At 41.6% G+C, this 23,780-nt stretch overlaps 1 protein-coding gene across 3 annotated transcripts in view; it reads right to left on the reverse strand.

Annotated features, from left to right (window-relative positions):
- LRP1 (LDL receptor related protein 1) overlaps window positions 1–23,780 on the reverse strand; it is a 263,658-nt gene that overhangs the window by 141,006 nt on the left and 98,872 nt on the right. For all 3 annotated transcript variants that reach the window (XM_078598337.1, XM_078598338.1, XM_078598336.1), the window contains exons 7-13: window positions 18,964–19,126; window positions 15,308–15,530; window positions 14,034–14,223; window positions 13,194–13,337; window positions 8,923–9,159; window positions 5,989–6,166; window positions 5,212–5,434 (exon numbers count right to left, since the gene is read on the reverse strand). In XM_078598337.1, the coding sequence (XP_078454463.1) occupies window positions 5,212–5,434; window positions 5,989–6,166; window positions 8,923–9,159; window positions 13,194–13,337; window positions 14,034–14,223; window positions 15,308–15,530; window positions 18,964–19,126 (1,358 nt within the window). The remainder of the gene's footprint in view (window positions 1–5,211; window positions 5,435–5,988; window positions 6,167–8,922; window positions 9,160–13,193; window positions 13,338–14,033; window positions 14,224–15,307; window positions 15,531–18,963; window positions 19,127–23,780) is intronic.

Raw genomic sequence — 23,780 nt, forward strand, 5'->3', positions numbered from 1 at the left:
ATGTGTTTAAGAGAGCTTGAAGAAATCCTACTTGATGGGTACTTATACACACTTGTGCTTGCGGTTGGAAGGTTTAAGTGCTTCTCCACGTAATGTAATCAGATGCATATTATTGCACAGTTAAGGATGTGATTGTAGATTGCCTATGTTGAGAAGTTGTATTTATTTTAAAGGATAAAATCGTATTTCAAAGTTTCACGGTCTACATTTATTCAACATACGCATATGCGAATAAGGGTGCTTGCGTTCCAGTTTTGATGATTTTCAATCAACATGAATGTGCTTCCATAACAGCACGTTCAATATGTATTGTAACAAGATACTCGGCTGGGCCACTATGTCACGGTAAATCTGTAGTGCATGGGGGGCAAAAGATAATAAGAGGAGAGGTTGAAATTAAATTAATAATAAATTCCAGCACCACATTAGAATGCAGAGGCTGTGTGCCTACTTCATTGGTCTAAAATAACACCTTCCTCGACTGGAGATTAACCTTTCACTCCAGATGTGCTAAGCATTTTGAATGAGACAAATATTAGCTAGGAATATCGCACCTTATTGAAAGTACTTGCACAATATTCCAAGTCGGCATTGGCAATCCACACATGCCAAGGATGTGCATTAATGAGGTGGCACCAACAAGTCAGATCTTTAACAAGTGACACGTCATACCTGCAAGGGCAGTGAATTGTCACGAACTAGTTTTTATCAACAAGTTGGCTCTTTAATGAGGGACATGTCACACATGGAAGGACTACAGATTAACCTCAAGCTAAAGTCAACGAGCCAAATCTCCTTTGGAAGACAAAGTCATTATTTTCCCACTTAAACCTTAAACTCCCACCAATATTACGATGTACGAGCATAGGGTAGTCTATCACTGCCCGAGTGAAATTTAGAGGATGTTCTTTCTCATCTCACATGCTTGATAAATGAACTACGAGACTTAGAGCACCCACAATTCCCCCACCATAAGTGATATATAGCGCTTATGAACTTAATGGGGTGAAATAATTTACAGATGGGAGAACCGAGCAAATGTCAGATGAAGACATTTGTCAAATGTTTCAACAGTCTTGCTCCAGGTGGCCAGGTGGCTCAGAGGTCAGAGTATTGAGATGGCACAGCTGAGAACCTGGACTCAAATCCAAGCAGCTGGCTGTGACTAAACCGGGTTCTCATGTGCAGTGGAGTTTTTGTTCTCAGCTAAGTTGCCAAAGACTGGGGGCGGGCATGCGCTTCACACTTGCATTCCATACCTCTGGAGGCAAGGATCGATGGATAAAGTGGACATTAACGAATATCCAAAAGCCACTCGGCAGTGAAATGGCCACCAGAAGACAGGAGAGCAATTCGATTTTTGAAGCTCTGCGTGTCGACGTTTGGGTGTTATTTCCCAATAAGAAAAGTTTTTTTCTGGACACTGGAGTAAGCCTCCTCGTGTAAATCCATCTTAAAAATTAGTCTTAGGACTCAATTATGCCTTCTCAGGAACACTACATCGTCTTCATCGTAGTCAACAGCAGCAACAAAAAGCCACAATGGTAGCAGCAAAAGCGGTAATAACATCATCATAATTGCCACAATAATCAGCTACTTTGTCGTTATGAACATCGTTGCCATTCTTTGTCTTCTCTTTTGTCTCGATGCTCAGTTGTATTTTGTTCCTGTGCATGTGTTGTCGACAATCTGGCAACTTTAGAGCACCAAAAAACCTAAATCCAAATTTCGTGTTGAAATTCCACCAAGAAATTGCAAAACGAATCCCACAAAAACACGCGTGTAAATTAGGGAAGAATGGGTCACTCTGCCCTCTCAACACTACCCACACAAGTCATGCCGCGCCAAGCATTATTTATGCCATTCCACACGATGGCGGAAACCCTCCGTAACACGAGAGACCTTCCCCCCAAAACCTGCTCTCACTTTGGACCATTGTGGAATTTTAGCTTTAGTGGTATTGCCATGGGTGCATTCCACCAACATTTATGGTCCACACAAGTTGGAAAATGTGGAATATGGACAATTTTTATGCAAAAATGGAGCGATCTTTTTGGCAAAAGGTGGTTAAATTATGTATAAAAAAATGCAAAATGCCCATAACATTAACAAGAAAAAAACACATCGATAACATATTTTTGCCAAATAAGTGGTTAAATTATGGTAACAAAATAAATGCATGAGGCCCATAACATTAACAAGAAAAAAAGACCATCTACTACGACCAATTCAAAAAGATATAGATGTAGCTGAGGTATTAAAAAATTCCTGGATAAATGCATATCGATTTTTTTAAAGATCAAAGCATTTTGAGAGTTACTATTCCAGACTTCTCCATCAAGCATGCAGTAAGATGTGCATAAGCAGCCCACTAACGGCCAGAGAGAGCAAATGGCATTTTTTTTTACATTTACGTGAAACACTTAGTGATGCGAATATAGGATGCATGGAAAACCCTATTTGTTCATAAAAGGTCATACGCTTCTGTAATACAGTTAAAAGCCATGCATATAATTGGTACCTTCCTTGTAGAGGATAAGGTTAGTTGAGATGTAGAATCTCATTTGGAAGCAAGGAGACAATTCATTGATGCTAATTATTTATTTGATCATTTTGAAAATAAATAAATTATTATCATTAAGAAAATGAATAACCATCGCTTTTTAAAAATGATATGGACTAACAAGAAAATGTCACACAAAACTTGAAGACAAGTGGTGTGTTATTGGCAAGTGCACAATTTTCGATTACGTCATTCAAGATTGCTGCAATTTCCCACGCATTGCAACTACAAATAAAATTAATGTAAAGTTTATTTTCAACGGCAACAAACTATGCAGAACTGTGCCTTTTTCTTGGAAGAAATGAGCCATTAAGACAGGAAAAGCTAGATTCAAAAACACAGCATGGTCCAGTGAACATACAGCTGCATATTGCACATAATTGCAATACATTTTGGGCGGCAAGGTAAAACTCGTGCCCCATAGAAAGAAGTTCCTGGGTTAAATTCACAACTTGGGCACCTAGTTTCTGTGTGGAGTTTATATGTTCGCCCCCCCCCCCCTCCCATAAGTAAAAAAAAATATTCATTCAAAGATACAACTACTTTTGTTTTGGGCTCATCACCCTGTATTTCTGAATTCTAATGATTGACATGAGTTGAACGTCAAGGTGTGAACACGCTCCTTTGGAAATATGCCATTTTACTGAAACGGCTGTATTTGTCAATTGAAAGGCAATACTGGGTGACTTTCATTGTTTCCGAATCCAGTTTTTCCAGATAAATCCATTTCTGTTTAAAGACTCACTTAAAAAGAAGTACACCAAGCCCAACTGTATAAAGTAAGTTCACTGCGTGGGCCACCATGGTTGTTTTCGCTGTATGAATATCACCTTTGATGTGGCCTCTGACACTCCTTTAACACTCATTGTGCAAAGTAATGAAATAGACTGTGCGTAATAAACACCATTACCTAAGCTACACATAATACAAGTGCTAGAGTTCAGTTAATTTACATGTAACCCTGCTACCCTGAGTGTGGAACACACTGCCTTCAAAAGTCACACTGTACTAGAAGAGTCACACGTATTTAGTTTTAACCATTACCACGTTATATCGCTTTCAAAATGGGCCAAGCAGAGCGCTGCCTGGACACGGAGAGGGGGAAAACAAGGTTACATAACACATTCGCTGGAGACAGAAGGGCCATGCACTCAGTATGTGCAAGAGGACACTGGTTCATTAAGTTACGTGTAAAATTGCAAATTAAAACGATCAATGTGGCTAGTACTCAACATAGACAGCAGGTTTCACTAAAGTCTAAATATTATCTCCAGAGATAAGCCCACAAATTAAAAAGAGGTCTCTTGAAAGATTATATTTGCAAAAAAATGGATCATGTGGCTTATGGCTTTAATATTTTCGTTACTTTTTATATCAGTTTAATATAGTTTAATCTAACACATTTATGTAAAAATCACTAAATGACTCATAAACCAAGACACCTATAATACACCAAACCAAAACCAAATATATTGAGAATCCAGGGTGGTCACATGGTATACTTGGTTAACCCCATATTACGTATTATGTAGAACTTCATTCGCACCGAAGGTAGCCAACCAGATCTAGCAGGGCCTCTCTGTGATATGATCACATAATTACAAGTTTCACAAACATGTCAAGAATAGTTTACACAAGGAATAGTCAAAACAAACTGATTAGAGTTGAAATAATGTAAGTGGATAAAGTGATGGGCCTATACAATAATAACATGTGAAGTTAAGAGTGAACCGAAACATTAAACTAAATGTGTCAAGTCAACATGCAAAAGAGAGGATTCTGTTGGCCTAAGTTTAACTCATCCTACTTCAAACATAAAACAAAATAGTTGCCGATGCTGCTATGTTGGCAGTGATGCACAAGCACATAAAAAAATAACACCACCATTGCATATGCACATTAGTGTCTGAAAATGATATGATATTGTGAAGAAAGGGGTACACTATAGACCAATCGAACCATCAGTGAAAATTATCACGATTTATCAGATCACTGTTAGCGGGGTGGTGGCAGTGAATCATCACGCGTCTAATAAAATACGCAGCTGCAAATTGCCGAACATTTCAACCCACATTCATCCAGGCATCCGTTATTTTTGACAAAAGGCAAAAAAAACTCTTTAAATAATTCATACTTTTTTTTTACATTACGAGAAATACATTGAATATTCAAATAATTCCACGCTTACATTCATTTCAGGTTGCATTTCTGAAGGTAAATAATACTGAATGCGCATGTGTGTGCACACGCAGCTGAGGAACTGCGACACTATAAAACTATTAGCATTTTTTTTTATTTTACCAAGTAAGGCCCGCTTAGCTATTGAGCTATTTTTCAGAGGCGACCTTGGCACAAACGATGCCTCAATGAAGTGGCTTATCACGTATAAATGTATAGCAGCCAACTACTCTAAATGCGTGTTTTTAAATGTGGAGGGGAAAAAAAACGGAGGACCTGTAGAAAAATTCACTTGACCACGGGGAAAACACGCAAACTCTAAATATGCAGGCATCAGGGTTGGGAGCAAACCCATGACCTCCTGTATACCAGGCAAGGGAGTTAACATCTCGTCACCGTGGCGCCGACTCTGTGCCTCCACACGCCTCACCAGAGCCTCAATCGCGGCTGCGTGGGAACTGCCGACTCACCTTGCGTTCGGTCCCATCCAGCTTAATGCGTTCGATTTGGTCGAAGTAGGCGTCACACCAGTAGAGAATGCCATTGGGGATATCGAGCGACAAGCCATTGGGCCACAGCACCGTCTTGGAGGAGACGAAGATAGAGCGGTGGGTGCCGTCCATCCAGGCGTGCTCAATTTTCCCTCGCTTGGTGCCCTTAGGGTCCTCCTCCCAGTCAGTCCAGTACATGAATCTGTACTCAAACACGTTTAAGTACAGAGCAGGCAAACGGTTGTCAGTTAAGATATTTCTGTATTTTGGTTTTGCCGTCAAAAATAATAATAATAATAATGAGACATTGTAAACAGCTCATTGTTGGTTCATTGCAAATTGGGGGTTCAGATATCACTTGCCACTGATATTAGCCTTGTTCAGGGATCAAACTCAGGTCACCGTGTTTACAGTGCAGTGCTTTGACCAATAGGCTACCGCTGCAACCTATAATCATTGCTCAAATATCATGCATAATTAAAATGTAACATTCAAAGCGAATATGTATCTTTTGAAAACCTTCACTGTGACAACAAACTGTCCCAAAATATATAACGGTAGTACCATCGGGGAAGCTCAAAAGTAGCTACACTGCTTTCATTTGCACTTGATGAATACACCCTGCATTAGGCGACAGGAATAATTTGCCATCTCAAGGTTCAACTGAGCTATTGCGAATCCCCAAACGCGGGGGGGGGGGGGAGGTGGGATCCTGACGTCAAGTTAATACGAACAGACACACAACGCGCAATTTACCCGTGCACAGGATCAACAGCGATGGCCCTTGGATGAGTCATGTTCCCCTCAATGAGTGTTCTCCGTGCCTGCGAAGCCTTCTCCAAACGAGCTACATTGATGGTCTTCAGACCATCGTCGGTCCAGTAGAGATTGTAGCCCATCCAGTCCACGGCAATGCCTTCCACATTGTTAATGTCTGCAAGGGTAAACCAACAAGGCGCAGGATACAATAGGCGTAGTGCTACCTACTAGCTCCATGGAGCGTTGCCCCGAGTGCTGGTGGGAATGGTAAATCATCATGTTATCACGCGAGATGATAACTTGCTTGCCTGGTATGCAGGAGGTCAATGATTTGTACTCACATTGTGAACCACATGGGAGCAAAGAAGACGTGAGCCTGAATGTGTGAATGGACATGGTCTATGTATTCAATACAGGAGATTTATTGGATCTCAATACCTAACAGAGAACAGTTTTTGTTTGTCTGTTTAGACATAAGCACATCATTGCAAACGTTTAAAATTGTTGTTGTAATAACTTGTCTCTTTCGCTGTATGAAATAAAACATCTGTAATAATTTAAAAACGACAATTTTAGAATATATAGATTTAGTTTAATGGTGTCAAGCGATGGCAAACGTATAGCCACATATTGCGGTATTAATAATATAGTTTTAACCAGTCATTGTTATAATATTTAAAAAATATGTGAAGTAATAATTATTATCAGAATATAAATTAATGTTAGAAATAGATGTTTACGAATGAAAATATTAAAAGACCTCTAAATAAAGGAATAAAATATGCAACCTTCGGCTATAATGTTGATTGGTAAAAAGAGTAATTGCGAGCCCAAAGTGTTCAACTGTGACGTCGAGCTAATGATTTCAATGTGAAAGTCGGTCTAGCGCGACTCATTTAAACGATGCAATTGATGTCGACATTTCTTTTGGAGGGATGGAGTTGGGGGGGGTATATTTTTTACGGGTTATTTTTTTTCAGATTCTAGTATCAAGCCAGAACCAGCCTGAGCCAAAACAAGAAAAAAGTGAAAGAAGTGAAAAGTTCAACAGGATTTTGGCAATTCAAGCAGACTTTAGGCACAACAGGGAACTGGGATTTAAAATCTTGGGGCCATAGGAAGTGACTCATAGATCACAAGGAAGGAGTAAAATCCGACAGCAGACAGAGAGGCTGAATAACTCCTGCTGCTCCACAATTAATGATTCCACCTGTACACCCTGTACCAGCCTTCATTAGAAGCCAGCCACACGCTTCTGATTAGCCGTGTGGAAAGCCCCACATTTCTTAAGGGACATTTTAGCGTGTGGTGCACTTAAGCAATGGCAGCATATGCCACAAAATGTACCCTGTCTGGCATCAGGCAAAGGCAGATGTGTGTTGTCAACAACACACGTGTTGGCATCAACACACGTGTTGGCATCAACACACGTGTTGTCGAAGGAAGTACGTAAAGTGTTAATCCAAGAACATAATTGCGCAACTTGCATTGCTCGGCTCGATAAGCCTTTGGCATTTATGCCACCACCACAGAACAGTGGATCTTTGCAATCTGTGTGGAAGGTCGATTTTGCAAATCTGCTTAGGTTCAATTTATATCGTCTTAGCGTGCTTTGTGGGATAGAATTTTTTTATTTGTTGAATATTTGATGGCTTTTCTGCACAAATCTCTGAATGTCAATTGTGAGTGAAGCAGATTAGCAATGATTTCGTGTTACAGGTTTCAGTATTGGATATGGCTCGACATAAAATTACAAGTGTTGCGGGAGAAAATCTCACCCTTCCGTGAAAACACACCACTGGTAACAAAACGTCAGCGGAATCGTCTTTTTTGCTCTCAAGAGGGTTACAATTTTCTATCTGTGCACGAATAACCAGATTAAAGTGATTGACAATCATCGTATGACAAAACCAATTATAAATTGGCAAGCTCACGTCATTTGACTGCTATATTGAAGACAAATTCAAAAGTCTACCTGCTCAAAAAAGCACGATTCTTGCATGACACTCTAGGTCGAGTGATGACGTTCTTCGGTGACCTCGAGATTAAATGGTAATACTGGTAGGAACCTCCTGGTTACACCAGCCCACAGGGGATTATTTTGTCCGTCCGTCGTGCATCCAAAAATGGAAGGGGTGGGGCTGAGTAGAGAGGGGAGGGTGGGGAGGGGCTGGGTGGGGAGGGTGGGGAGGGGCTGGGTAGGGAGGGTGGGGAGGGGCTGGGTGGGGAGGGTGGGGAGGGGCTGGGTAGGGAGGGTGGGGCTGGGTGGGGGGGGTGGAAGGGGTGGGGCTGGGTGGGGAGGGGCTGGTCACCCCGTGGTGCCCTTATAAAACTCAAAGTTTAACCTACTCACGCCGGCTTGTGCCCGCCCTCACAGTCGGCCATATTTGCAGAATACACCACGCCGCCGTTGACCCTGGCCATTGACCGAGCAACCCAACGTTCCTACCAGCTCCCTCCGCAGCAATGTGTTAATTGTATCAAGCCTTGAATGCTGCTGGGCTAAACTGACCCCGACTGGAAATTGAATGCTCAACCTTCCAGTTGGAAGCTGACTATTCATACTGCCAACACGAATACGTATTTGTAATAAATGTACAAGTAAATATACATCGCGCGCTTTCAGATGCGCTTCTGCGACCGTCTGGAACGCTCCCCCTTCCGATATTAGGAAGCCACTGGAGCTGTGCACACTTTCACATCTACATTGAGAATTAAGTTCTTTAGGACTGATTTTTGTGTTTAGTTTGTTGTCAACCCCCCCCACCCGCACCTCCGATTAGCACAGTTGGCTACGTACGGTGCAAATGTAATTTAACAAAACACATACATACAATACAAACACAAATTCTACGTTTGAAGCTTTCGTGAAGCTTTCGTGACTGTAAGGATTCATTACCGAAAAAACCTAAGAGTAAAAATTCTACGCACTGGTTTTAAGGATAGTCTCCCGCTCTGTGCCGTCAATCTTCTGCCGCGCCACGAGGAAATTGGTGGTGTCGGCAAAGTAGACGTATCCGGTCTCGGCGTGGAAGTCAACGGCGCGAGGGTTCACGAGGTTCTCGATGGGGATCATGAACTCGTCCTGCACTCGCCCCGTCACATCCATGCCACGGATGATGCCCGGGCGGCCCTTGCCATACAAGAGGAAGAGCTCGTGGTCGGGCTCTGCACGCACACACACGTACACAAGCATACACACACGCACACGTGCACACACATACGCACACACAGACGCACGCACACACGGACGCACGCACACATACACGCACGCACACACGTCCGAGAAGGCACAGATGGGTTATGCACAGCACATAATTAAACTATTTTTATTTTATCAGGCAAGGCCCACTGAGCTATATAGCTTTTTTCTCAGAAGCGACCTGGCTATAACAAATGATAGTTCGATGAAGTGGCTTATCGCGTGGAAATTTATAGCAGTCAAGTATTCTAAACAAGTGATATTGATTCTAAATGTGGAGGACCCTGAGAAAAATCCACGTGACCATAGGGAGAGACAGACTTGCAAACTCCAAATATACAGGCGTCAAGGGTCAGGATCGATCCCATGACCTCATGTATACCAGACGAGGTAGTTAACATCTCGCTACATGCACCACTTGCGAAGCTCAGCACACCATGACATCTATTGCAGATACTTCTTTTTAATCATCACAGTTTCCGAGATCAGGACCAAAAGGACCAAAATGAAAAGTGGCCAGCAATGAGTAGCGCTATTGAAGATAAGATGAATACATAATGGATAAGAGTTCGGGCATTTCTTGAATTGAGCAAGGTTATTATAAGAGCTTGGGAGAAAAGGCGACAATTGAAGCAAATTTCCAAAGTCCGGCAGTGTAAGAAAAGAAGAAGAATGCTTTGTTCTGCAGTATAGAACATGTTGAAAGAAGACAGACCAGTCACTTTGGTGAACTATAGTCCTCGGACATGAGTGGAGGAGTGAAGGGGCTGAAGTTCATGGGACCGGTAACCATGGTAGTAGCGATAGAAGAGTGACGGTGTGATAGTTTCAGCAGTTGCGATGGTTGAGGAACGCTGAAATGGTTTATTGCTTCACAATCGTTTTTTATATTCATGTCACCGTATATCACTGCTTAATTGAGCATTGGGGGCAATGGTTAACCCTGTTGTTGGCCTTGCACAAGCGGTGGAAATTCGACATTGCTATGGAGGGGACAAGTCTCCCCACGGGGAAAAAAACCCCAAAGACATCTTTGATAATGTTCTACATAGCAGTACTTATTTTATTCAACCTGGAAGGGTGATAAGATTAGTCAAATGCCTTAAATGAACTTGATGTTTTGGCTCATTAAACCTTCCTAAAAAAAGACGGAGAAAGATGAACATTTTTGTATTTTTAAATGTATCAACATATAGCATATTCGTATATACTGCCATTTTATAACCTGACAGATGCCAAGCAGTAATGGTGATTGCCAGATGGTAAGAGTCCATCAAAAGGTGATTCCTGTTAAATTGGGAAACCATCAACACAGATTCATGTGCTTGAGAATGTGGAAAAATATTTACCAAATATTCACAGCAGCCTGTTTTTTAATGTGCCCCTCGTTCAAATTGTTAAATTTATATATTATGTTGCAAGTTAATGTTTTATGCATGTGTTCAGATTCAGGATGGAATAGGCAATCCTCAATGCAATATCGCTTAAAAAGCATGTAAGTTTTAGCTCAGAACAGTCATTTAAAATTGGAATGCAGTAATCGTATACATTTCCCAACTACTTTTTTCCTTGTGCTGTAGGATTAAAGGTTTGCATTTGACATTTTTATACTGCATATATACACCCTTACGCCAACAATGACACATGATATAACACACTTCCAACTGTGCATGAAATGCTCACAAATCGTGAGCTTTTAACCATTCTGTTAAAGAATTGTGACCGCAGGTGGCAATTAAAGTAACACATTATGCCACGAGTGAATGTAATTCTGCAACCGACATAATTTTTTACTGCAATTGTGAGAATCCTATCTGATATCAACTTTTATGCAGTTACTATATGCGTGCTTGAGTTTTATATTAATTAATTTGCATATTAACATCTGTAAGGCAATTCTAAGGGTGCAAAAGGGACGGCCCCAAGATAAGAGAAATTTCGGGACTCGTGCAGCGAAACATTCAGCGACTTCTTCTTGGTTCTTTCGGTAAAGTCACGTATAATGGAAACAATAAAAATAATAAAATAAAACATTATAAAATAATTCTCACGACGTTGTCTCCCCGACAGACCTGGTCTTCACCTGATGACGGCTGCTTCCGTTGTGACCGAAACGTCGTGAGAATTATTTTATTATGTTTTATTTTATTATTTTTTATCGTTTCCAATCTACGTGACTTTACCGAAAGAACCAAAAAGATGAATCCCTGCAGTCACGAAAGCTTTAAATCGAAATTCATTCGGCGACTGTTAAACAGGCTGACAACAAAGGGGAAGCTAAAGAGTGGGAGGTGATGGGGGAGGCAGGCACACTTCGGTTCACTTGAAGAGGGCAGCGTTAAATTCAGCCACTAGTCGTTTGTAACCCTGACAATACATATGGTCAGGGAGGAATGTGCTTCCTTTCTTGCCCTCTACAACACCTCCCCGTCAATCCCCTAAACCTCCCACAACAAATTCAAACTCCTCACCCAACCTCGCCCGCACATTTTCTATGAAGCCCTATATACTTGTAGAGGGTGCAACAACCAATAGAAGAAAGCATGAGGTCATGAATCGGGTTGAGCCCTCATGCGCACATTCCGCCATACTTCACACAAACTCCACGGAGCATACGTCCCGTGCTAACCGCACACCCTCATCCGTTGCATCTTAAAGCACCCAGACACAGATCCCCCCCCCCCTATTTCACAGTTGTGAACTCTGTCTAAGTCTGATGGCAGAGAAATTATAAAGTAATAGGGAACTGACAAGGGTGTTGCATAATAGGCTACAATACAACTACTTACTCGATTAATTCCGTATTCAAATTGTGGAAAGGTGTTACACGGGCAATAGATTCGTTTTCTCAAAAATAAAGTCTGCAACATTTATATTCGCTAATATAACGATAGATGTTTTTGTATCCCCCACTCCAATTGTTAAATCTGTTTGCATATGTATAAGTCAAGTTCTGAAACAAAGTAATGAGCCACACAAGACATTATGAACGATTTCCTTAACTGCTTATAAATCACTCCACTCTGTCTGCAGTACCCAGGAATGTAATTGCTTTCTTTAGAATGTCTTGTGTGTGTTATTTCAATCACATCCAGATTTTATTGCCCATGTATGAGCAGAGAACTAGGTTGATATAATGAGCAATGGGGAGTAGAATACCGAGCCGCTGGATGTGATGATACAAGGAATTGTGGAATGAAAAAAACATTTCAGCACATCTGGCTCATCATTTCTTCGTGACTTCATTAATTTCCATCAGGCTTAGAACACATGCACAATGGGCAATAAGCCAAGGTTATGTTATGGGCTCAAAACAAAGTGTATCCTATCCTGTACAAATGTAACAGGCTCAAAGACACCACGATACATACCTACAATGGTTGTTGATTCAATAGACCCTGGCAGCATATGTTTCTTTAATCTTGATAAGACCCAACACAAACAGTGAGGAAGGCCTAAAGAATGCCCACGGCAAGCACTCTGGAAAACCAAGCCACAGACGGCATGGTAATGTCACGTCTAGGCTTGCTACCCTTTGTATCTGGCCAGCTCTTGCTGCCGTTCCCTCGGCCACCTCATAGTCAACTTGCCTGGCTTGCAAATTTGGCAAGTCGACTGAACCCGCATTCCCCGGGCAACGCGTGCAGCTGTACCCCGAGCTATGCGACTCACTTGTCTTCTGGGCCATGTGGCTCACATTGCCAAGGAGGCTCGGACAAAACACAAAGTCAAGACCGCCCCCGCGGGAACAGTCACGATGTCTCTCTGCAAAGGTCATATTTCTGGCTGTGTTTTCATTGCGATTAGAAAACACTGCAGAAAATAACCAAAACACGCATTACTTGGTATCGTTATATGTGGAGGACGGGGGGTGGGGGGGGGGCAAGGTTGATTAGCGTCAGCAGCCAAACAAGTTTAGTTTGTAATTGTTAGTGAATAGAGCAATTTTACACCTTCATCTCAGTCACTTCGGTAGGTCCAACCGGGCGGGGCGACTTACTCTTGCAGGACTTTCCGTCGCTGCCCAGGCTGAATCCCGAGCGGCAGCGGCACGTTCGAGTCTTGTGACTGCTGGCCAGCAGGCAAATGTCAGAGCAGCCGCCCGGCTTTCCGTACTGGTCTGGGGCGCAGGCGTGGCTGCGCACTGTCGGGAAAGGGGGGCACGACAAGGAGAACGGGCAGCTTGTCTCAAACAGCACGTGACGCGCACGTGGACGAGCATTGTTACCGCTTTACCCGGTGACAAGGGAATACAAATGGACTTGGGAGTTATGCTCCGCTTGTTGAACCGACGTATTAAGCCTTCCCCATTCTGATGACGTACTCTCATGTAAAATAAATGTATCGGTACCGAGGCTCCCACAAGTCTATGCGGGAGGGCGTGTAGTACAGTTTGGCGCCAGCTATTGTAGAGTGTGGTCCTGTTGCTACAGTTCTCTGCGGTGAGTACAATGCCTTAAAAAAAAACGGCGCTATGCCTCTCGAAATTAAATTAACGCTGAACCGCTTGCGTGTCCCGAGATTCAGCGGTGAACGGGACCCACCCTGCAACTTAGAGACGTCTCGGAACAGGAGAAGAGGTTAATTGTGCATGAAGCTGCGGTGATGATGATAATAATAATGCCAGTTATAAACACGCTGCAAAACATCTCAACTGACATAAATGACCGAGACTCTGAAGGCGCGAAGGAGCCCGGTTCGGTGTCACTTTAAAGCCTTGCAAAAAACGTGGAGGGGGGGAGGTCACTGGGGGGGTCACCCCCCCCCCCCCCCAGGTGTCTCTGCAAAGTCGGTGTAGTAAAACAAACGCCGCGAACGGGCAGCGGTGGACGGGACCCACCTGTGGGTTGCCTACGCCGGTGGTAGATGTGCAGGGCGCCCCCCTTGACCACGCGTGTCAACACCTGGTAGTCGGTGCTGTTGAAGCGGTTGACCCGGATGACTGTGGTGTTCTGCGGCGAGTTGCTGTTGTCGATGCTGGTGGCGTAGAGGTAGTTCTCGAAGACGCTCAGCCCAAACAGGTGCTCCACCTGCATTGCGTTGGGTGCCCCACAGGAGGTGTGGTACGTTTTGTAAACACGCCGTGCTGTTGCGCAATATTCATCGTCGTCCCCCTAAAGGGTGCGCGCGTTAGGCTTAACGATGGCGATTCAAAGAAAGATCGAGAAAGTCATTTTTGACATGGTGTAACACGTACTCTGCTGACCGTGACATTTATCCACTGCAACTTGACATATCCACACACACTCCTTAGTGGTGCATGGGCCACAGCAGAATTAATCAATAACTAATAAAGTGACAAAAACGTTGGTGGTACTGATTTATCTAAAACAACAAATTTTCAATTTAGTAAGTTATACATAATTCCCTTTGAATTGCCACAAATAAATGTTGACTATACTTTTACCATTTCAAGTGGCCTTAATAGCTATCATAGTTAGTGTAGGCCTGCGGGCTATATAAAATCTATGCACCAAACAAATAATTTACGATTTTGGCTGTCTTCAAGCAAAGCTTTGAACCGATTAAGTTAACATGACATTCGTGAGTGGAAAATTTCAACAGTGCAATGTGGTTCTAGTGAACTGGCTTTTTATCTTGACTTGAAGCTTTCGTGCCTGCAGGAATTCATTTAATTTTTAGATAGGTTAAAAAATAACAACCCGATGACGATCGCTTGTGTTGCTATCGAAACGTCGTGACTGCAGGGATTCATATTTTTGGTTCTTTCGGTAAAGTCACATAGAAGGGAAATAATAAAATAATATTAATATAAAACAATACAAATTCTCACGACGTTTCGACTGCAACACAAGCAATCATCATCAGGTGTGAAATCCACAGAGAATTTTTATTGTTTTATATTTATATTATTTTATTATTTCCCTTCTACGTGACTTTACCGAAAGAACCAAGAATAAGAAAAAGAAGAACAAGAAAAAGCACCACGGTGGCACGTATGGATAGCATGGAGAGATGGAATGCAGCTGCAAACTTGCAGAAGCAGTGTTGTCAAATGAGGCAGTTTCGATATAACCAAGTCGTCTATGAGGATAGATCCCCGTTTTACGAAAAGAATGTGTTCCTGGAAGACTCTGAGCAGTGGCTACTTACGGAGGGGCCCTGAATGATGGTTCTCCTGTTACGACCCTCGTAGTCCACGACCTCGATGTAGTCCAAGTAGGCGTCTGCCCAGTAAACCAGCCGGCTGACCAGGTCAAGCGCGATGCCATGCGGAAAAACAATCTTGCTATCCACGAGCTTGCTGCAGTTTCCTCCATCCATGTCACAGCGCTCGACCTTTGGGATCTGCCCGTAGTCGGTAAAGAAAAGTTTCCTGTGGCACAAGACACAGCGCATGAGCACACGTGTGTGCATGTACAGTCCTTCAGTCGATCCACTCCTGGATGGGGAGCGTCCACACACAGCGCAGGTCATTGGGGCTATTTCATCGACATTTCACCACATTGGTGAGTGTGGACTGGCGAATGGGAAAACATATAAGTGGGAGCACAGCAGTAAATTGCAATAATTAATTTTGCCAGACCATAACTGTCTACTCATGCAGTTTACCCCGTATTCTTATACAGGGAAATTGTGTTTTCAGGTCCATACGGTGTACAGCCGTTTCAACAAGGGAAAAAAATTCTCTATTTGTTTGTATCTCTCCTTTATGATGGGACTTTGTAGGATAAATGCTGAGATTTATAAGGGCACGGGGTGACCAACAAGGTCTGAATTGGTCTGTAATAAGTTAGGCACTGATAAGGGGTTGACAGGTTTGTTATACTGCCTTATGCTGCCCACAACCATACCCTGTATATATTGAAGCCTGGATGTATGCACACACAAAAACACACATGAACACAAAACCATTGACGCACACACACCAACTCCTCATTTCCCATTCAGCATTATAGACATTTAGAGCAAGTACCCTTAATGAATACCATTTAAGGTGTGTGGGAAAATACCACATCTGAGTCTGCCTGTACCAGACTGAGATTTGAATTGTCGCAGGTATGAAAAGCTTCGGGTTTAACCATGATTGCACTGCAGGGAGAGGATGCCTCTGCATCCTCTCTCTGTGAGCTCATCTCTCTCGCTCTCACATGTACATTTCAAATCTCAAAGGAATGTTTTGTTATGGGGGAATTGTTGAAAAGGTCACAATGACTTCTCTTATGTAATTCGAGGAGGCGCACCATTGCCTCGTGTTATTTTTCGTAAGATTCTGATAAGCCACAGACCACTGTTATTGTCTATGGAATATAGTAATTACATTGTCAACACTTTATGTGATGTATGCTTTACTTCTTCAGCAGCTTTTACAACTAAACAGCAGTGAGCTATTGTGTGCCTGTATCACATACCAAATGTAACATTTTAAAAGTGCTTGTAATTATGAAAATTGTATAGTAATTTGTTCCTTCCTTTTAGCAAGCTTGCTGGGATAAAATTCCCCTGTGCCAAGGATAGGAAGTTTTCCTTGCGCACAAACTGGCTGTAGACAAATAATTGGCAACATCTTGATAAACGAATGAATGCACAGTGCAACTCAGCATGTTCCATTAACTAAACGCATTGCCGGCATGAACTCATTATTGCCTTCTCGATGTCCAGTAAACTATTTTTTTCACACGACCGTATATCCCTCAAGCGAATAGCCCATGTTGAAACGATTTACGGAGGAGACATGAAAAAATACACGAGCCCATACACAAATTATAACTGACCATCTGCTGAAATGAATAAATGTCTTCATTGGTATCACGTTTGGGGGTAAACATACATTGCGTGATTAACGTGAGCACCACTTCTTGAATGTCGCGGCTCTTGTGATTGGTCGACTGCCCATTCCAAGCTACATTGTTTTGTAATCCCCACTGGCTTGCTCTCAATTACAGCCACTGTACCTGTGTTGTTCTTTAAATTCCACAGGTATAATGCACAAATACAGTGCAGTGACAGATGCTTAAACCAACATGCATGCAATATTATACATTTTTTTTTAGACAATATTGGCAAATTACAAACAGTGTTCTCCAACTCAGACTCTCGATGCTTTACTATTTATTGGCTCCATAGTCTGCATTACTGAGAGCAAATATAAGACCGTGTGTGCATGTGAATGTGTGTGTTGAACTTCTTTCGCACCATAACGTAGCCAACCGCGCAAATCGGAGGTATGGGGGAAGATCGGAGTTGAGACTTCACAGGATCAAAACTAATTCTGGGACATTTTCCACAAAATGGCGGCACGTATCCAGTTACTGTACAAATGGTGGAATGAGTGCGACCTCATTAAAGCAGATCACAGGTTTACAATTCAGCCCTGCATGTGTAAATTAATGATGTTCACATTTAAGTTTCATGGTCGACTAGTTGGGTTTGCACTTCCCCGCAACAATAATTTGAAGTAACACTGACCAAACATTTAATTAAAAAAATTGTTTAGCTGCCCGTTACAGATGCTGCTGGTTTGTACCACGCCATAGCACAGGCATATAATGTGAAGTTTGTTATAAACTATTCAGGAATAAATGTTTTATTTATTTATTAAAGGGTGCTTACATTTACTTATAAATGCAACAAGAGTTAAATAAATTGGGGACATCAATGTATGAAAATGCCAATATTGTTTTTGACCTAAATAAAGAGAAACGAGTTTTGTTGAGACAATGTGTACAGTTGTGCAGTCCGGTGGTGGGGCAATTTGTGGCCAAATGTTGAGGTCAATTGGTTGGTGCTGAAATTATACCCCACAAAGCAGACACACTGACAAACATGTGGTGACATTTAAACAGAGAAGATGCCAATAAATAATAGATTAATAGCTAATGTAAGACTTTCTAGCACAACTCCAAAGGCAAGGGGCTGAGTGCACCAAGACATCTGGGGATGTGATTACTCCTCAGGATAAATAGACTGCAATGCAACTGAAGCCAAGTGTACTGTTTGTTGTAGAAAAATCTGACTAGCATTAAGCCAAAGCCAACACAACTCCCACATCTTGTGGACTGTGAGCCAACAAATTGGTAATGTTGCCAAGAGCAATATATTTGATGGCAATGGGCAACGTGCACAAACATAAACAGAGGAAGCTGTTTAAGTTCTTTGCACAAACAAAGCAGTATCCTGGGTTATCTGTATTTGGGAAATTAAAAAAATTATTCTTCCGATCTGAACAGTGTTTCCAATAAAAAAACGCACAAGTTTCTGTTTTTGTACGAACATATGCATGACATAAAAGAACAAGGCGTGATGATTTCCATTCGTTCATAAGGGTGTTTTGCTGTATGGCCTGAAGTTATGACATCTGCATTAGCAAAACAGAATATTTGTTTCTGTGTCCGATGAAAGCAGATTTTATTGAGCAATTTGACATTGTAAAGCTGTACCAGGCACTGCGTGCGTTTGCTTATGCAGTCACAGGAATGCATTGAGTGCTTATCTCCAGCTACTTTTGTCCCCAAAAATGTCTTGCACACGCACGCAAATAACATTTCCCAAAACATGCTCTGGCCTTTGCGACTGCATGCACAGACACTGAAAGTCTGTCTCTGAACTGTTGTCTTGTCGGGGAAAGATTCCAATCACTTAGTCTTGGCGCTAGGAGCAGCAGTTGGAAAAAAGCCCTCTGCAAAAAAACATAAATTGTGTTGTTTGTTTTGTTTGGCAAACAAATGTCTTACATTCCCCCAAACCCATGGTCCCCCCCCCTCTGCAGTAAAGCCAACGAAATGCACGTCCAGCACTAATGAGCTCACCCCATGGTAGGGTCCAGGGCGATGGCTTTCGGATTGTAGAGCTCCAAGTCGAGAAGAGTAACACAGGTGTCCCCCTGCTTGTTGCACACGAAGATCCGGTCGTCGACATCATCCATGAAGTAGAAGTTTCCTGTCAGCCAGTCAATGGCCATCTGCTCAACATCTGCCAAGAGATGTGTGGGTGGTTTCAGATGGGGAGGGTTGTGGAGGGGTTATTCATTAATTAACCAGAAAGAGAATGAACAATAATAAACAACAATACAAAAAAAGAACTTGTGTTCAGAGAAAATGTGAGAACAGACTGTTCGCCTGCCAATTAAAGACTATAATTGTTGCCGAGATTGGCATGAACAATACGAGCAGAAATGCAAAAAAAAAATATGAAAGAGGATAAATAAATTAGAAAACAAAATCATGCAATTAAAAACTTTTCCTAATTTTTTTCTTGAAAAAAACATGCCATTATCTTTTTTACACTCATTTAATACTATAATAAGAATGTGTGTGTCCCGCGCGTGACGTCACTCCACATGAGACCCACCCCCCTCATTAATATTCATGAGTGGGTGGATTTTTACACTAACGCAGAGAGAGGAAGGTCAAGCTGAATTTAATAAATTATTACACAAAGTCGCTTCAAATATGACGTTTCTTTACAGAAAGGGACGGTAAAAAATAAATCTACACAGCACTACATCCGTGCGTGACGTCACTGCAAAAGAGCCCGCCCCCCTTCATTAATATTCATGTCCGCGTGGAAATTTACACTAATGCACAAGAAGGTCGCGCACTTCACATGCCGCACCCCTCCCCTCATTAATAATCATGAGCAAGTGACGTCACTCCACATCGACCAGCCCCCCTCATTAATAATCATGAACAAGTTACGTCCTCCACAAAGACCCCCCCTTATTAATAATGATGAGCAGGTGACGTCACTACACATGGAGGACCCTCCCCCCTCATTAATAATCATGAGTAGGTGACGTCACTCCACATCGAACAGCCCCGCTCATTAATAATCATTATGAGGTGACGTCCTACAAATGGACCCCGACCCGCCATTAATAATAATTAGCGGCTGACGTCACTCCACATGGGGGGGCGAGGTGCCTCCTCCCCCCTCCTCGGCGTCAACTCACAACCCTCGCTACAAAGGCAGAACCCTCACGTCACGCGATCTCCGTAACGCTGTTGAGACATCAAAGTAAAAAGGACGTCGTGATGAACAAGGGATTATAACCTTAAAATGAAATTGGTCTGTGTCACCGCGCCCTTACAAATTGCACACGAATTGATGCAATGAATATCACGTGGCCGTCTGCTTTTCGCTTGCAAGTTTCAGATTTACTGAAATACACCCGTCCTTGGAAAGTCTATGTAGAATGTACCACAAGAGGCTAGAAACTATTTCCTTCTTCAAATAGGATAACTCAACTACCAATTGATATCCTTTTTTAGGCTCCAAAAGGCAGAAATACACAATGTATGTGTGACCTCAATGTTTTGGAGAACATTAAAGTACCGTTTTTACTCAGCTGTGAAACTTGGTGAAAATAACATTGGTTCTGACATCAACAGTATGACATAGATACCAAACTGGCCCTCTTGTAAAGCATTCTGCATTCATTTGCCACAGGTTCTTCAAATAAGTCAGTGCAAAAAAAAATCTCACAAAAATGGCCCACAGTTAAATGTATATTAAAGAACCGACATAATCTGTGTCTGTGTGTATGTGTAGACAGTTATGAATTTAATTCAATTTGAAATACAGTACACTCAGGGGTGCCTTGTCATGCAGACGTCAGTTATGATAGCAACTGAAAGTGTCACACCATGTGGCCCTATTTGGAATGGTTGGTGTTTGGTGCTTCCTTCCTTTCAAGCACCACAATGTTGTAATATCAAAGAACAGTCTGTCATAGTGGGCCAAAAAAAATGCAATGACCTAACACCACCTTACTTTGAAGCATCAACGTGTCAGTCGTTTCGAATGTACAGCAAGCAATGTGTGTGACTGCTACTTATGTTTCCGTGCGGCCTATTAGTACCTATTATGACATTTTCATTATTGAATTATAGAAAGTATAACCAAATAAGGTGCTCTAAAAACGAGGCCGCTTGGTGATGGTGAAAATGCAGTTCATTCATGAACAAAATAAAACTAACCAAAAAAATAAACATTTCCAAAAGAAGCCTGGAGTGATGCATGCTCGGAATTTCGTTGAGATACAGAAAGGGAAAACACCTGGATGAGAGAGAAAAGTGTGCAGGTTAACTAAACATTTTTCAAACTGCGAAAAACATTAAGTGGGCTTGGGCAGGATGCCGATCGAAGGATTGATGGCCAGTGGTTAAGAATAATTGTGAAGTGGCAGAAAAGGAATGTAACGTTCTCAAGAGGAGATGGAGCAACGAAATAATGTGGGGCACAAGTGCTAGGTAGATTAGGATTATCGTAACTGATGATAATGATGAAAATGATCTATTTCGCGAAATGTATCAACTACCTTTCACAAATATAGATATTTGAATAGACAAAACAAATAAGCTGCAATCTAAATAAGCAATGATGTAAGTTGTTTCAGACATGAAACACGTTTGATAGCATCTGCCACACAGCTGCTAAAACATGTACAGCAGTGAAAACACATTTGAGGTGTGTAACACTTGAAGTATAAAACTAAACCACAGGAAATCACAGCTAAATTGGACGGCCAAGTGCACGTTCAAAGCTACTCAATCATTCTCTGAATTGCATCAGTGTCACTGTTTTTATGAAAATGATCAGAGATAGAATAGATTCAACAAACAAACAAAAAACATGTACACAATGATAACATTCCCGGATGGGAAAAAACGCTAAAACATGAAAATATAGCAGCAACAGAATGTCTTAACAATTACATCTTGACACTGTTAATATGCATATAAAGGTGCTTTTCCCCTTGGTGTTAAACCTAGGGCTTGATAATAATTAATGGCTTGCTTTATACGTGTCTGCATTAAAATTGTGTGGAAGAGATGAAACATTTAAAGTTAATAGTATGTTATGGTTACATACAGAAAAAAATGCCAATATCATGTTGTGAAATGGTAACATCCATCATGCGTCAAATGCCGCGTTGAAAAAAAATAAAAAAAATGTTTCAGCGTGTATCCACAGCATCTCATTTAACAGCCACACTTGGAATCATCTCGGAAGAGCCCTACATCTTTCATTCCCATCCAGCGGACTCAACACTGGTGCAGAGTCCCCTAAAATAACCCGCAGAGCAGCTGGGATTCAACATAAATTGGCCCTGGGGTAGCCACAGTCACAAGGCGTGAGATTGGATTCTGCGGCCTTAAAGGAGAATCACTGTTGGTGGAATGTGAGCATGTTATGGTCGCCAGGAAGCAGATGTCATATCCATTGGATTATGACCCCGTTCACGTTTCATTGGCAATGACACAACAGTTTGTCTCGGTGCACATAGCAGCCCTCTTTGTTATCGCTTAACAAGGGTCAAAACTCCAGGTCACTCAATGTGTAGCAATTTCCAAGTACATATACGCCAACGGGAGTCCTCGGTCTCAACGTCGAGTGCACACGGTTGATCAGCGGCAAAAATAAATGAAGAAATAACAAGCTGCCCATTTGTCGCCGTGAGTTAGGAATGCAGAGCGGTACTCTATCGTTCGCATGGCTTCACAAAATGTCTCGCATTTGGGACATTCGCCTTGTTATCTCTTGGATTGTTGGCGGGATGAAAAAAAACGAAATACTGTAAATTCATATTTCAATGATACTTTGAGCCAAAGATCGTGTGGTTCCATGCTCACAGTGAAAAATGTATTACAGAAGCCATATTTGCCAGGTGTTGAAATGACATCACATGCTGAGGATATTCCATACAAGGCATTACTGAAATGGTCTGTATATAGTTAAGTAGCCCTTGGGAATACCCAATGTGAATTATTAATTAGATTATTGGTAGAAGTCTCATTAAATTTTAAGACGATCCACACATCACACTTAAGGGTTTGTGGTTTGACTGAGCCTTTGTGGATATTTGCATCAGTCAGAAAAATCTTGTTATATAAGCTCTTCAAATATGAGCAAATTAATACAGTTTAAAAACATCTGCAGTCCAAACTTAGCATGCATACATGCTGAATAAATGACATTGCAAAATTATCAACATCTAAGAATTGTCATTGGAAATGTTTTTGTTATGGTTTTTCCAACTCCTCATTTGTTTAAACATGTAATAAGAACTAGTTTGCAAGCATGACGATGGTTATTCGATATAAATAGTAACTTACATGTCTGTGTGATGAAATTGAGGCTTTAGAAGTATTATGTATTTTTAATACCTTTTTAGATTTTCATGAACGAATAAGAAACAATAATAAAATAATAAATGCACTAAGTGCTAATAGCTTGAACTATAAACTGCGGTAAGTTATGTCATATTTAAACATGAGCTTAGGAAAACTCTAACGCAAGGCCTGACATCACCGCATATCAAAATCACTTTCCAAACCACATTCATATACCAATTGCCACATGTACCCTAATTGTGTGGTTGTGTTACAACACAAATAATAAAACGTGTTAATGTAGAAATCGGACTGCAGGCACATTCAACCAAGAGGCTTAAAAGTACGATACTTAATTCGAAAAAATATACAAAATTCCAGGATATGTGTTATACTAGTCAGTCAGTGAAACAGTTTCCTTCAATTGTGAATGAAAAATGAAAACATACTTTTCCCTCCTTGGCGTGTAAGGAAATAAAAAATGTAATTAACTAAAACATGAAAAAAATTCA

This window comes from Lampetra planeri, chromosome 10 (assembly GCF_965212315.1).
Source record: "Lampetra planeri chromosome 10, kcLamPlan1.2.h2, whole genome shotgun sequence".
Lineage (NCBI taxonomy): Eukaryota > Metazoa > Chordata > Hyperoartia > Petromyzontiformes > Petromyzontidae > Lampetra > Lampetra planeri.